Source organism: Lipotes vexillifer, unplaced genomic scaffold, assembly GCF_000442215.2.
Source record: "Lipotes vexillifer unplaced genomic scaffold, Lipotes_vexillifer_v1.1 scaffold215, whole genome shotgun sequence".
Lineage (NCBI taxonomy): Eukaryota > Metazoa > Chordata > Mammalia > Artiodactyla > Lipotidae > Lipotes > Lipotes vexillifer.
In genome coordinates, this window is record NW_006776544.1 from 1,319,839 (window position 1) to 1,334,200 (window position 14,362).

Genomic DNA, 14,362 nt, shown 5'->3' on the forward strand with positions numbered 1-14,362 from the left:
GTGTGTGTGTGTGTTTAGCAAAATGACTGTCTGGGCTCTCTTTTTTCCACCATTAATCCTGGATTTTTCAAGATAATCCCAACTTCAAAATGTCCAAACTGAGCTCATGTTCTTGCCATATTTCCTGCCCCAGTCACTCTCTATCTTTTACAATTCTCACAGCAAGAACAGGCTGCAATCTTGGGGTCTCTGCAATTACTGTATGGCCCTGTACTCTGTCATTTTATTCCTTCAGGGTGGCCCTGGGATTCACCTCCTTGGCTCCAGGTGCCCCACCTGGTCCCCTTCCATCTCCTCCACTCATGCACTCAGATCAAACTGATCTTCCTTGGGAACTGCTTGGTTTATGCCCCTCCCTTGCTCAAGAATCAACAGTAACTCCCAGTTGCTTTCCAGATCAAGTTCAAATTCCACCACCTGGTGAATCGAGGCCTATGCACTTATCCCCCTGATTTCCCTGCCCCCCCAGCCAGTCCCACCTCCTCCCCATAGTCAAACTGGTTTCTGCTCTCCACCATGTTTGATAATTGTTGGTTATGTCCCCCCTCAGCCTCCATTTCATCCCACCACTCCATTTCCCTTTCTTCCTGTCCATCTAGGTAAAGATATCCAGAATGCTTAATGCATGACCTCAGCCAAAGAGACACGGATCTGACCAGGAAATCTAAAAGCACACTTAGGGGGTAACACAGGGCTCTCACCTACATTGACCTGCTGGCCTTCCACAACAATCCCGTGAGCTAGGGAGGATGGCCTCGTTTCCCGGAGGAAGAGGGTGACCTGCCTAAGCCCCAAGGCAAAGCTGGGTCCTCTCGCTGGGAAGCCCGTGCCCTTACAGTCTGCAGGGACTTCTGGGGTCTTCTAGGCTGTGGCTGGCAGCGCACCCCGCTGGGGTTCAGTAGCTGGCCTGGATTTGGCTTTGCCCGCTTTCCTGCAGCATGTTCTCCCCATCACTGACTTGTTCTTGGCTTCCCAGGAGCGCTTGGTGCCCCTCTGCCTCCTCCCGGTCCCTGGAGCTCCGGAGATGAGGGTGTGGTGGCTGCAGGCACCTCCAGGGGGTGCTCTTTTGGCTTTCTCAGGCCAGGCCCTTGGGAGTCAGGACAGCTGGGGAAATAGGTTCCCTTTGTCATAGCCCTCCCCCCACCCCACTGGGGCTTCTTTAGTGCTCTTCTTGCCACATAACCACAACCCAGAGGGCTGGGGCTGGGTGGAGGTGGTGAGGACAGGGGACTGGGAGCGCTCCTTCAACCGCAGCAGCCTGTCCCTCCCTACAGGGCCCCCATCCCAGGAGAGGAGCCAGCCCCTTCCAAGCCAACAACTGGAAGCCTGCAGCCCACCCTATCTATGTTCTAGAGCCATGGGGGGGCGTCCAGGAGCTTAGTGGGGTCCCCAGCCCCCTTGATCGCTGGTAGGTCACCTGGAACTCATCATCTGAATGAGTGTGTTTTAATTTTCAAAGCACTTTGCCACCACCATCTTCATTCACCTGAGACTCCCTGGTGAGCAGCTGCTAGGCCTGGATTCCCCTCAGCCCTCACCCATCTTAAGGATGACAGAAACCACAGCCCAGAAAGATGGCTGACTTCTCCTGGGTCACACCTCTTGCTGGGTCTCCTGGAGAAAGAGGAGTAGACGTCTCTGTGCCTGCGGCCTGCAGCCCTGACCCCTCCTCCAGTGCGCCAGCTCCGGCGGGAAGGTAGGGGCGGGCCTGGAGCTGAGAAAGGGCAGGGGCAGTTGGAGAGGAGCTCTGGGCATGCCTTACCATCAGAGCTGTGACAAACTGTACACGGGAATCAGGCAGTGACCGAGGGCCAAGGAAGGAAACTGGGTTTCTTGTAAATAAGCGCAGAGAAACCCCAACCAACAGAGCTTGCAAAACCTTTATTTTTTTTCCTCCCTCTTCCTGATTTCATCTCAAATGGAGGGAGTGGTAAGAAGGCAGGAATAGAGGAGAAGAAGCTGACAAAACAGCTGTGGCCAGGGCCCCTTCGCTGGGCATCTGCTCAAGGACGGGGGTCTAGCTGGCTGCTTGGAGTCCAGCTCTAGTTGGACCAAGGTTGTGCAGGAGTCCCACACTTGGCTTACTTCTGCTACGTCCATGGCTACAGACTGGACCCCCGAGTCTGGCCCTCTGCCTCTTAAATACACGCCACTGGTCATGTGGTGCAGTGTGCAAATGTGCTGCTTGATGACTATTGGAGGAGGGGCTGTTTTTAAGTAGAGGGTACAGCTGTTCCTGGGGTAGTTTCCATTTTGTTTGTGGTTGTGGGGGAGGGGTGTTGAGGGAGTGGGAAATGGCATGAAGGAAATTGTCACTTCCTTTCCAGAGAATTCCAGAAAGGTTTCAGGGAGGACGGGGTATTTCAGGAGTGAGAGCTGGCTGCGAGAGGGCGAGGAACTGGAGAACTCTGCTCTGTGGGCCCAGCTGACCATCTGGCCCCCATGTTTGCCGGCGTGTGTGAAAATGCCACGGGTGTTATTAGTGATTCTGTGAGAGCCATTGGTTCAGCCAAACGGGTGTAGATTTAAACTTGCTGCACGGAGACTGTGGACGTGGCTTTCACATAGGGGCTGTTTCCTGTAGGGGAGGCCCAGATGGGTGGGTGCTGGACACCGCTTGACATGTTCCAGTAACAGCCCCAGAAAGGGTCTGTACGTCTGAAGGGGGCCCAGCTGTGATGACGCAGGAACAACCCAAACCACTTCTGTTTTGCTATTTTGGTTTTGAAATGCAATCACAACCACAGAGAACCAGAGGTGTGTGTTTGCAGGCCGGGGGTGTGGGCACCCTCACTTTCTTGCTCCCTCCTGTGGCGTGCGCACACATGCGCGTGCACACACACAGGCCGGGGCCATATGCTCTCACAAAGGCTTTGCTTTCAGCCCAAGTAGGACAGGCCCTGGGAGCCAGGGATACTGCAGTGGCCTCAAAGGGAGTGGAGCTCTTGCCACCCTGGGAGTGGACTTTGACTGGAGCCAGCTGTGAGCTTTGCAATGATGGGGTGGTGTGGGAGGAACTCAGCACCGGTTACTAAGGGTAACCAGGTGCCCGATTCCTTGAGCCAAGTGTCCTTGTGGACCTTCCTAGCCCCCCACTCACCCATGAGGCGGTGTCCAGGGCTCTAGGCCAGTGAATGTGTGTCCCAGGGCGTCTGTAAGGACGCCAGCGAGGGGAGCCCCTGTGCGGGCCTCCCCGGCCTCCAGCAGGGTGGGCCTTCTTGTGCTGGTGGCTTCTTTGGTTTCAGGTTCCTGGGAGAGGGAGGTTATTTTGAGGGACTTGGGGGAGAGTGAGTGAACATGCAAATGAGCCTCTCCCCACCTCTCACTTTCAAATCCTCAAACATCTGAAGGGGGAAGGGGGAAACCTTCTGGACTGGAAGGTTCCATGGGGGTGAGGGGAGACTTTTCTTAGCTCCCCACCCCCACCACACACACCTCTTCACCTTAACTTAAGGCTGGAGCTCTCGGGCAGAACAAGAAACCAGGATCAGCCTTGGGTGCTGGGTGCAGCCTCACAATAGTCACGATTCTGGGCCATTGGGACCTGCACCAACCAAGTCCTGAATTTGGATATTTAGACACGCTGATACCTAAAGGAGGCAATTGCATTCGTCTCTATCTTGTATTTCAAACCTCTCCGTTTTGCCTTGATGGCCAAGGGTTCCATCCAATCCAGTGCAGAGCTGCCTTCCCTCTCCCACCACCCCCCTAGGAGAGCGGGCCTGGCAGGGGCTCACCCCAAGGACCCATGGGCCACGTACACATTCTGCTACTGGCATTCTTCTCCTGGGAAGCGAGAGGACTTTGAGTTTTCTGTGTGTGGGGCTGGGTGGCCGTGGCGGCCCTCTCGCCAGCAGAACCCTGGGCCCCGCCCCGGCCCACTTCACCACAGCCAGCTCCTGCCAGCCGGCATCAGCTTGGTGTGCAGCCAGTATTAGCTCAGGCTTGTCATTCTCACAAAGGCAGGCCTGGCGGAGGAGGAACCGACGACTGAGCTTGTGGCTGTGCTGGCCCAGACAGGACCAGAGCCCTTGACACACAGAGGCTCTCACGCACATATCCCCACACCCTGCACATATTTATATCTACAGTGTGTTTGCACACCCACAGCAAACCCCCTCCCGAGCTCCCCTCATTGTAAATTACAGTGCAGAAATACACAGATGTAACACTCACAGAGTGCACACGTTTCTCTCTCTCCTGTAAGCTAGAGCACGTGACACCCACCCCACACCCAGTGTACGCATGGGTATACTTATTGCCCAGAAAACACACCTCACTGGTACTAGCTGACCAGTACCATTCATTCATGTGTTCGTTCCACAAACATACACTGAGCGCCTGCTACATGCCCAGCACGGTGCAAGGTGCTAAAGTTTCATCCATGCCCTCAGTGAAGCCACGTTCTAATGGGGGAGGTAAGGGAGGTGCACAGAACTCTGAAGAGAAGCCAAACTGATGAGCAAACCTGGAGGGAAAGGCCATGGCGGAATGACCTCGGAGGAGAGAGGGGCAGACACAGGAGTTTCATGTTTAGACAAAGCGGGATTAGGTGAAAGTGATCGCCTTTCATTTGATTAGTAAGAGAATGCTTCCTGGGGGCAGACGGCCGGCCTGTGGGAGGGCGGGAGCTGCGGAATGCGGGCCTTGGGGCACTTTGGCTGGGGGAGACAGACCTTCCAAGCATAAATGGCCCTGGGAGGCTTCTCCAGGAGGCCACAGGCTCCCGGGTCACGTGCAGGGTGGGGGGCGGGGTGGTGGTGGTGGAAAGCCGTGCTAGCAGGGCTCAGCCTCTCATTCACCCAAAGGGAAACTAAGACCTGCCACGTTTACTTGAGAGACTTCTCAAAGTTTTTGCTTGGGGGTGGGTGGAAAGGTGGGGGGGGGGGGCGGCAGGGCTTGCCCTGAGGCTTGAGTGACAGGAGGAGCCAGCCATGTGAAGAGGTACAAGAGCACGCGGGCAGGGGCACCAACAGGTGCAGAGACCAGACCCTGTGGCAGGAATGAGCTTCACCTGCTAGAGGAACTAAAAGAAGGCCTTTCGGCCGGAGCATCTTGACAAGGGCCAGAGCGGCGGGGGAAAGGGGGGGGGGGGGGGCGGAGCCAGCCCTGTGGGCTAACGGAAAGGAAGTGGGAGAGGCCTGGGTGTCTCCTGTGGGGGGAGAGTGCTCATCAGGGAGGTCACCCGTGATCCCCCTCCCTTTCCTCCCCTTTGTCCCTCTCTGAAGTTCCTCCTTTCTTTACGGGCCAGGAGAAGGTTTTGCCACCCTGACACAGCCAAAGGAGTGTCGAGGAGCTGGGGGTCAAGTGTGTGGCTCCTCCTATGGTGCGAGGAGCCAGTTCTTCAGACGCTTATGGTTGAACCAGGCTGTTCGTAGACCTGCCACACCTACACACACGTGGGTACCACGCAGAGCAGAACCCTCGGGGCCAAAGCCGTGCTACCTGAGTGTTCGGGCTGGAGATGCTGACCGCGGTGGAGGGAGGGGCGTGGGAGGGGAGCCAGGGCTCTGGGAGGCAGGCCTGGGTGCTGCGCAGATGGCTCGAGAAGGGCAGCGAGCACAGGAAACAATCAGAGGCCCGGGTGCCATGTGAGCACCTGAGGTACAGACTGTGAGTGCCACAGAGGACAGACGTGTGGACTGCAGCAGACAGATCTCCTGGAAGAGGGGGGCCCTGAGCTGGCCCTGGACCATGGGGAAGGTTCCCTGCGCCCTTCCCCCAGCTGCGGCTCTCCTCGCCGGTTCCCAGGGTGACAGTTCAGTCTTGAAACTGAAAGCAAAGCTAAACCAAGAGCACAAGCCACATATGGCACAGAGGCCATCATCTCTGGTGGGCGGCGGCGGTGGCTGGGTGGTGACGAGAGCGCAGGACATGCGGCCCACCTGTCCCTCTGTCTCCAGGCTCTCTGGAGGCGTGGTTGAGTCTGAGAGTCCCATCCCCTCAAGCAGGGTCAGGCTGTCACTGGCCCTGACAACACAACCCCTACAGTGAGACATTACTTCCACTGTGGACTCTGCCCTTCAGAACTAAGTGACCTCTACTCCCAAGGCAAACTGAGCCAGGCAGAGCCTAGAAGACCATCCTGTGCACCCAAGTGTCCCCACCCCAAGTCTCACACACAGATTCTTTCCCCAGCCAAGGGTACTGTAGGGATTCTTCATGCTCCATCCATGAGGCCAGATGGGCTGCCCCTGGCTTCCCCTGTGGCTGCACCCTGGGGATTAATCTTCAGAGTGGAGAGAGCCCAAACTCCCGCTATCTCTCACCTTCTCCAGAGGGCGTGGGAAGGGAGGGAGGCCAGCTCAGGTGCAGATGCTGGTGACCCAGACTGGCATCGAGGCTCAGCCTCTTCCCTCTCAAGGCGACTCAATTAACTTTCTCTTCTTCCTTCTCTCCTTACCTGCCTCCTTTTCTTTTCCCTCCCCCTTCTGCTCCCACTGTCCTCCACTTTTGGCTCTCCCTCTTCTGGCAGTCTGTCCTAGGAACAGAGCTCAAGGAAGGTGACTTACTCACTGCCCCCATCTCTCCCTTCTCTGTAGGTCGCTCCTGCGCTTGGCCCAGCCCAGCATGCAGCCTTGAACCTGGCTTAGGCCACCACCTACTCCAGCTCTCTACAACCCCTATTTTACCGTGGCTTGTGGTGTGGGCTCTAGGCTCCAAGGTACAGCATCTCTTCATTTAGGAAACCCCACGCCTCCAGAGGGCCCTGCGGATCCTGCAGTCAGCTCTCTGAGAAGACAGCATGGCTATTACTCTGCAGCCCAGTGACCTGATCTTTGAGTTTGCAAGCAACGGAATGGATGACATCCACCAGGTATGGCCCCAGAGAACAGAGCCTGGTCAGCCAGCGCAGACAATCAGATAGACACAGAGAGGCAGGCAGACAGCCAGTGAGCCGGCCGACCAGCCAGCTAGCCAGAAAGCAAATATTGTTGTTGTTGTTGTTGTTGTTTTAATGTATATTTTATTTATTCATTTATGTATGTTTATTTTTGGCTGCGTCGGGTCTTAGTTGCGGCACACGGGATATTCGTTGCGGCATGCAGGATCTTTTGTTGTGGTGTGCGGGTTCTTCGTTGCAGCGCTTGGACTTCTCTCTCATTGTGGCATGCGGGTTTTCTCTCTCTAGATGAGGCATGCGGGCTCAGTAGTTGTGGCACGCGGTCTTAGTTGCCCCGCAGCATGTGGGATCTTAGTTCCCTGACCAGGGATCAAACCTGCATCCCCTGCATTGGAAGGCAGATTCTTTACAACTGGACCACCAGGGAAGTCCCAGTCAGCAAATATTGATCAAGCACCTACTAGGTTCAGGACATAGGGGCTGCTTGCCAGCCAGACTGTGCACCAACGCGTCCCATGCGGCCAGGCAGTAGTCATCGCGTGGTCATTTCGTGAGCTGGTTTTGCCCACGTGCAATTACAGGGCACGTATAGTTCCCAAGCCAGCCAAGCAGCTGCTAAGTACACTAGCTGAGCTGTCAGTCAGCAACGGGCTGAATGCACAAGTGTACACTGACCTCCATGTGCATTTTTGGCCACTTTGCTTCACCTCCGGTGTCACAGTGAGAAAGGTGCTGGGGCAACCACATAGCGGGACTGAGAACTGCCAGCTGGCACTGCAGGGTACCATCCAACCCCCAGCACCTTCAGACTCATGTCTCTAGCCCGGTGGATGAGCCCTTCCATAACCGTCTTTTCAGCCTCGATCTAAGGATTCAGGATAAACTGGAGACAGCTTCCTCTAGTGGGAGGAAATTGGAAAATAGGACAGAATTCTGGCACTCAGGCCCCCACTGCTCCATACCTTGCCTGGCACTAGGGTACTTATATGTACCCATTGGATGGTGTCCTGGCACACTCATCCCTACCCTCCGCTACCCTCCTTCCACACACTGGAGAAGAGGCAGCCAGGTCCGGTAGAAGGAATGGAAGATTAGAAGTCCAAAGCCCTGGGTTCTGATCCCAGTGTGGCCACAGTGTCGCCTGGGCAAGTCCTGTCCCCGACCCTATCTGGCTGCCATCTCCCCATCTTCACCAAGAGGAGTTCCAGCTGGATTATCTCCAAGGGCACCCCAGCCTAATTCTGATGCTGTCTATCCCAGATCCCTGTGAGGATGGGAAACTTTGTCCAATCTCTAGTGACCTACCAAAGGCTGCCCCCTAGTGGGCTTGGAGTACATGGTACTTTCTGTCCAGCTAGGTCTTAACCTAAAGTTGCTCAGTTTTATCCAGCAACTCTGGCGTGCCTAACCTCCTGGACGAAGGGAAGAAAAATCTAACTCTACCTGGGTTCTCAACTCCGCTAGTCACTTTTTAACTTGTTTCTAGTCCACTCAGCAATTATTTCTGTTCTTCATAAAGGCTGCTCTTCACCGAAGCTGTTCTTCCCTCCCGACCCCACGCCTGCCCCTCCACCCTCAGCAGACAGCCTCTCCTCCAATCCACAGAGAAGCTCAAACCCAAGGACGCCCTCACTTTCCCTCCCTTCTCCTTCTTAGCAATAACATCACCTGTTCCTATTTCCTTTCCTCCGGCCTGGGACAAAGAAGTGACCCTCTTCCTTCCAAGGGTAACACCTACCCCAGTGCTTAATCTCTTCTCTCCTGCCACCTTCAAGACCTCACACCATCCATCACCTCCTCTCTCTCTTGTACCTTTCAGACCTCCCACACCTTTCTCCTCAACCTAGAACATTTTCGTGTCTCCCCAACCCTAAAAGAAACCCTTTCCTCCCTTCTGCCCGCCTCCTCCAACATACCACCTTCTTAGGTCTGTTCTCCCCAGTGTAGTCTCCACCCTCTGGGTTTACTTTTTCACCTCCCTTCTCACTCTTTTTAGGAAACAGTTTTTGTTGCAAAATATACTGTGAATACAAAAGAGGTAACGTGTAATGGAAAAGAATCTGAAAAAGAACATATATATGTGTGTGTATATGTGTGTGTACGTATGTATAACTGCATCACTTGCTGTACACTTGGAACTAACACAACATTGTAAATTAACTACTTTAATTTTAAAAATGAATACAAAAGAGTGCATAAATTTTATATATATATATATATATATATATATATATATATATATTTAAAGAATAACTATAAAGTGAACACGCATTAACTCACCACCCAGGTTAAGAAATAAAACGTTACTTGTCTCCTAGAAGCCCCTGATGCCTAAAGCACCTCATGAGAACCTACTCTATGCCAGACCCTGTTCTAAGTGCTTTATCTACATTGATCTGTTTAAAAAACCCTATGGGGTCAATGATATGATCGCCCCAGTTTTATAAAGGAGGAAACCGATGCACAGAAAGGTTAGGTAACTTGCGCAAGATCACACTGCTTGTAAATAGCAGAGTTTGGTTTCAAACCCAGGTAGTCTGGCGCTAGATCAGCACAGTCCAATAGAATTTTCTGAGATGCTAGAAATGCTCTAGATTTGCGCTGTCCAATGTGGGGCCATGTGGCTCTGGAGCACTTGAACTATGGCTGGTGCAACTGAAGAACTGAAATTTTAATCTTGAAAATATTTACACAGTCACTGGTGGCTAGTGGCTGTGGTACTGGATCGGTAGCTCTAGACTCTGTGGCCTTAATCACTACGCCCACCTGCCTGCCTCCCTCTGTCCATCCTCTCTGAGATCTGTTGTAATGTGTTTTGGGACCCCAGCACTCCCCTGAAACTGCTCTAGCCAGGTGACTGCCCAGCGGCCAAACCCAAAGCCAGTTTCATCGATTTTATTCTTCTGGGTCCTTCAGGAACATTAGGCAGAACTGAGCATTCTCATTCTTTTTTTCATGAAGAAAGAATTAACAGACTCATGAAAGAAAATTTGGAAAATACAGACAAGTAGAAAAGAAAAAAAAATCACCCAAAGTCCCACAACCAAAATATAATTATTATGAACATGCTGGTATATTTCCTTCTATTCGTCATTTTTAAAAAATAGTTGTGATCGCACTCATTTTTTAAATTTAGCTTTGTTTGATTTTAGAACAACTATGCCCTCTGGGGCTCAAATTCTCATCCCAGTAATTTTATCCACTCCCAGGGATGAGCTCTTGGATACATATTTTTGACTCCCTGAGGTATCTCCATTTTAAGTATCTCAGTGGTACCTCCAACTCACCATATTCAGACACTTTCTCCCTTATCTTTCTCCAAAAACCTACTCCTCGTCATTCTGGGTTCCCCCTTAACAAGAACAGTATCCCCATGAACCCACTGAATCAAGCTGGAAATCAGAACCCTCTCCCCCATCCAGGCAGGGACTAGGCCCTTACCTTCCTACCTCTATAATGCCTCTGTTCTTCTGTCTTCATTCCTACTCTCGTCACCACAGACTGAGCCCTAAGCTGTTCACAATCTGAGCCCCTAACCCTGGTACCCAACCCTGAGCGTAAGCTGAGTCCTTCTCACCCTTTTTGCCATTGACGAATCCTTTCCCACTGGCTTCAGAATGAGCTTTATCCTTCTCATAGACTGAGCACTAACCCTGTTCACGATTAACCCATAAGTACGACCAGTTAGAACTGTCTGCCCTTGGTTGAGTGCAGCCGGTACAGAGTTAACCCATCTCTATTCATTAAGAACCCACTCAAAGCATCACCTAGTGAGGTTGGACCCAGAGCAATGCCATGCCCTACAAAGGACAGCCCCTGAGGGATCCAAGAATTAGGAATTGCAAGAAGGGTCAGTACGGAGGGCTTCCTGGGAGAGGCGGGTGAGCCCTGAACCAGATCCCTCTCTTTTCCATAGCTGGAAGACCCCTCAGTGTTCCCAGCTGTGATCGTGGAGCAGGTCCCCTACCCCGAATTACTGCATCTGTACTCAGGCCTGGAGCTGGACGACGTTCACAATGGCATCATAACAGACGGGACCTTGTGCATGACTCAGGATCAGATCCTGGAGGGTAGTTTTTTGCTGGCAGGTCTGTTTCCTTCCTGGGCAGAGAAGGTGTGGAGGAGAAAGGGGTTCTGTCTTCAGGGAACAGTAGCCCACAATGGCTTCTAGTGACCCCACTCAGCCAAGGTCAAGGCCCCCAACAGTTGGAAATTAGATGGGGTGATTAGGACAAGCAGGAGGTAGTACCACTTCAGAGAGGAGGAAACCACCTAAATGGATTCATGATCTCCTGAGATGGAGCGGGACAGTGAGGGGAGACCAGCTGGGATGGGTGTAGAGAAAGGTGGAGAATCAGGGTGGGAGGCGCGCTGGTCCCCTCCCGACTGCCCCTGGGCTCCTTAGCTCCATTCTCTGAGCTGGCCCTGGTTGTAGCTGCATCCACTGCCCTATGCCCTGAGGGAACTTTTCTTCTCCCCCACATCATGGAACCCGGCACCAGATGACAATGAAGCAACCTCGCAAACCATGTCAACCACTGAAGTCTTGCTGAACGTCGAGTCTCCCAATGACATCCTGGATGAGAAGCAGATCTGTAAGTTTGAACCCTGGCGCCTTCAGTTGAAGCAACACAAAATTCCCTTAAAAATATCACATCCATGTATTAGATTCTCAGGGACATGTGTGCGCACCCACACCCACCCATATGCACGTGCACCTGCTCTTTGGCTCTGACTGGAATGGGAAGGGCAGGACGGCACTGGAGACAAGCAAAGATGGCCAGGGTGACTGGGTTTTTGTTTTTGTTTTTTCTAGTTTTTCAATTATGGTAAAATACACATAACATAACATGGACCACCTGAACCATTTTTCAGTGTGCAGGTCCGTGGTATTAAGTACATTTGTTATGTTGTGCAGCCACCACCATCCTCTCTAGAACCCTTGCCACCTTGTAAAACTGAAAGTCTGTCCCCATGAAACACTAACTCCCCATTTCCCCTTCCCTTCAGCCCCTGGCCACCACCATTCTACTTTCTGTGTCAATGAATTCGACTCCTCTAGGGACCTCAGATAAGTAGAAGCTTACAGTACTTGTTTTGGAGGGACTGGCTTATTTCACTTATGTAATGTCCTGAAGGTCCGTCCATGTATAGCATGTGTCAGAATTTCCTTCCTTTCTAAGGCTGAATACTATTGGCCAGGGTAACTTCAGGCCCCTCTGCTGTCTTGCTGAGCTCCCAGGAAGACTGTGCAGGGTGTGGCCTCCTCATCCCTTCACTGTTCTGGGAGGTTGGCCCCTACCTCCTCCGTTGGCCCCCGAGGCAGGCTTCTCCCTCAGCACCCCCCACACACTTGCCGTGACTCCACAGGAGGATTCCTGGCCCCAACTGCCCCTTCCCAAGGAAGCACTGGGATACAGTGGGGGAAAGAAAGCCCTGAAGCTGCAGATTCTGAATCCTAGCATTCCTAATCCCGACTCTGTCACTAATATTCATTCAGGATTCAACAAATATTTTCTGAGTGCCTGCATGTACCAGGCATGTGTGACCAGCTTGCTGTGTGACCTTGGGCACATGCTCTGCCATCTCTGGGTCTCAGTTTCCTCACCAGAAAAGCAGAGGAATTGGGCTAAATGATGTCTAAGGCTCCTTCCGGTTGTGAAATGAGTAGATGACTAAATCAAGGTGGCCCTTTTCCTTGGGTGTCACCTGGAACTTCCCCACCACCAGCAGTGAGCTATAAACGTGGCCGCCGTGATTGGGGCCAGCTCGTGCCCACAGCTCTGCAGATGTTTCCTCTCCTAGTGTTGTGAGACACGGGAGGCGTTTTCAGGTGTATCCTGTGTCTGGGGCCGTGGGGAATGGCGCCTCGCCCCGCCCCGCCAGGAGCCCACTGTTCTCTTGAGCACTGGGAGACCATGCCCTGGGCCACACCCACCTCAGGCCTTTCTTCTTGCAGTCAGCACCTCCGAAATGCTTCCAGACCCGGACCCTGCTCCAGCCATCACTCTGCCCAGCTACCTGTTTCCTGTCTCTGAGCCCGACGCCCTGAACAGGGCTGGTGACACTGGTGGCCAGGAGGAGTGCTGTCTGGAGGAGAAGGTCCCCAGAGAAGAAAGTGCCAAGAAGACTGGAAAATCGAAGAAGAGACGTAAGAGAGAGAAGCGGGGGAGAGGCAGAGTGTTCCTTTAGGGGGGTGGGCAGTAGGAGGGGCTCAGGGAGACCATAAGTAGGGGTGAGTGTCAGGGTGAGGCTCACAGACACATTTAAGAGAACAGCTCTCCGGTGTGGCGGGATGGACAGAAAGTCCTCCCTTCTGGAAAGACGGGCCTCATCAGGTGGCCTGCCCAAAGCCTGACATTTCCCAGGCCACCCCCATCTGCCCAGCAGATATGTAAACTCTTAAAAACCCAATGATCCCCGTGGGTTGAATCCTGTACTGAGTGTTCAGACACCAGGCTTGGCCCCCTGGCCAGTCCCTGGCCCTCTGGGGGCCTCTGCCTCAACCCGTGCTCTTATCTTCCCTCTCGGAGCTTACGGAGCCGAGACCATGTATGGGAGAGGACTTTGGGCTTTCCCAAGCCCCGGTGTTATTGATTTACTCAGGCGATGGCTGGTCGATACTGCCGTGTCCGTGCGGCAACCAAACCCTGGTGCCACACTTATCCGCACCACAGTCACGCCTTTAGGCTGCCGTTTTGTTTCAAAAATAATTAGGCGAGGCAGATTCTGATCTTCTAAAGGTGGCTCATCGGTAAGCACTCCATTGCCCCACACAGGAGCAGTGTTCTGCTCTACCTTTGGGGCCTGAAAATGAGGGCTGGCCATTGGGCAGGTGCGGGCACCTGAAGGCTGTGCCTGTGGAGAGTGACCCCGGGACTCCCGACCTGCCTCTGCCTTGTCTGCCTCATCACCCTAACTTGGTGAGCGCTTGGGCCCTCCCTCCCCGGAGCCGCCCTTCAGCGCTCACCCTGGCTGGGCTCAGCCTCACCCTGCTCCCACCATCCCCCCACAGTCCGGAAGACCAAGGGCAACCGCAGTACCTCACCCGTCACTGACCCCAGCATCCCCATTCGGAAGAAATCGAAGGATGGCAAAGGTACGGCGGGGAGGCAGGTGAGGCGGGTAGGGACCCGGGGGGCCTGGGCACCCCCTCACCGCCTGCCACTCTGCAGGCAGCACCATCTACCTGTGGGAGTTCCTCCTCGCACTTCTGCAAGACCGGAACACCTGCCCCAAGTACATCAAGTGGACCCAGCGAGAGAAAGGCATCTTCAAGCTGGTGGATTCCAAAGCGGTGTCCAAGCTGTGGGGCAAGCAGAAGAACAAGCCTGACATGAACTATGAGACGATGGGACGGGCACTGAGGTAGGAGCCACTGCCCTGAGGAGTCACCGAGCTCCTCCTTCTGTCCAAGGAGTCCCGTCGCTAAGGGGCCTCCAATGTTCCCTGAAAAGACTGGGCTCTGGGTGGTGTGTAAGTGCCTCGCTCCTGTGGCCTGGGTCACCGGGACGCTCT

General features: G+C 53.7%; 1 protein-coding gene across 1 annotated transcript in view; it reads left to right on the forward strand.

Annotated features, from left to right (window-relative positions):
* The window catches only part of ELF4 (E74 like ETS transcription factor 4), a 38,719-nt gene that overhangs the window by 21,036 nt on the left and 3,321 nt on the right, over positions 1-14,362 (forward strand). Inside the window, exons 2-7 of the mRNA XM_007450470.1 lie at positions 6,543-6,817; positions 10,761-10,932; positions 11,347-11,439; positions 12,804-12,995; positions 13,860-13,943; positions 14,020-14,212. Of these exons, the coding sequence (XP_007450532.1) occupies positions 6,746-6,817; positions 10,761-10,932; positions 11,347-11,439; positions 12,804-12,995; positions 13,860-13,943; positions 14,020-14,212 (806 nt within the window). The 5' untranslated portion in view covers positions 6,543-6,745. The remainder of the gene's footprint in view (positions 1-6,542; positions 6,818-10,760; positions 10,933-11,346; positions 11,440-12,803; positions 12,996-13,859; positions 13,944-14,019; positions 14,213-14,362) is intronic.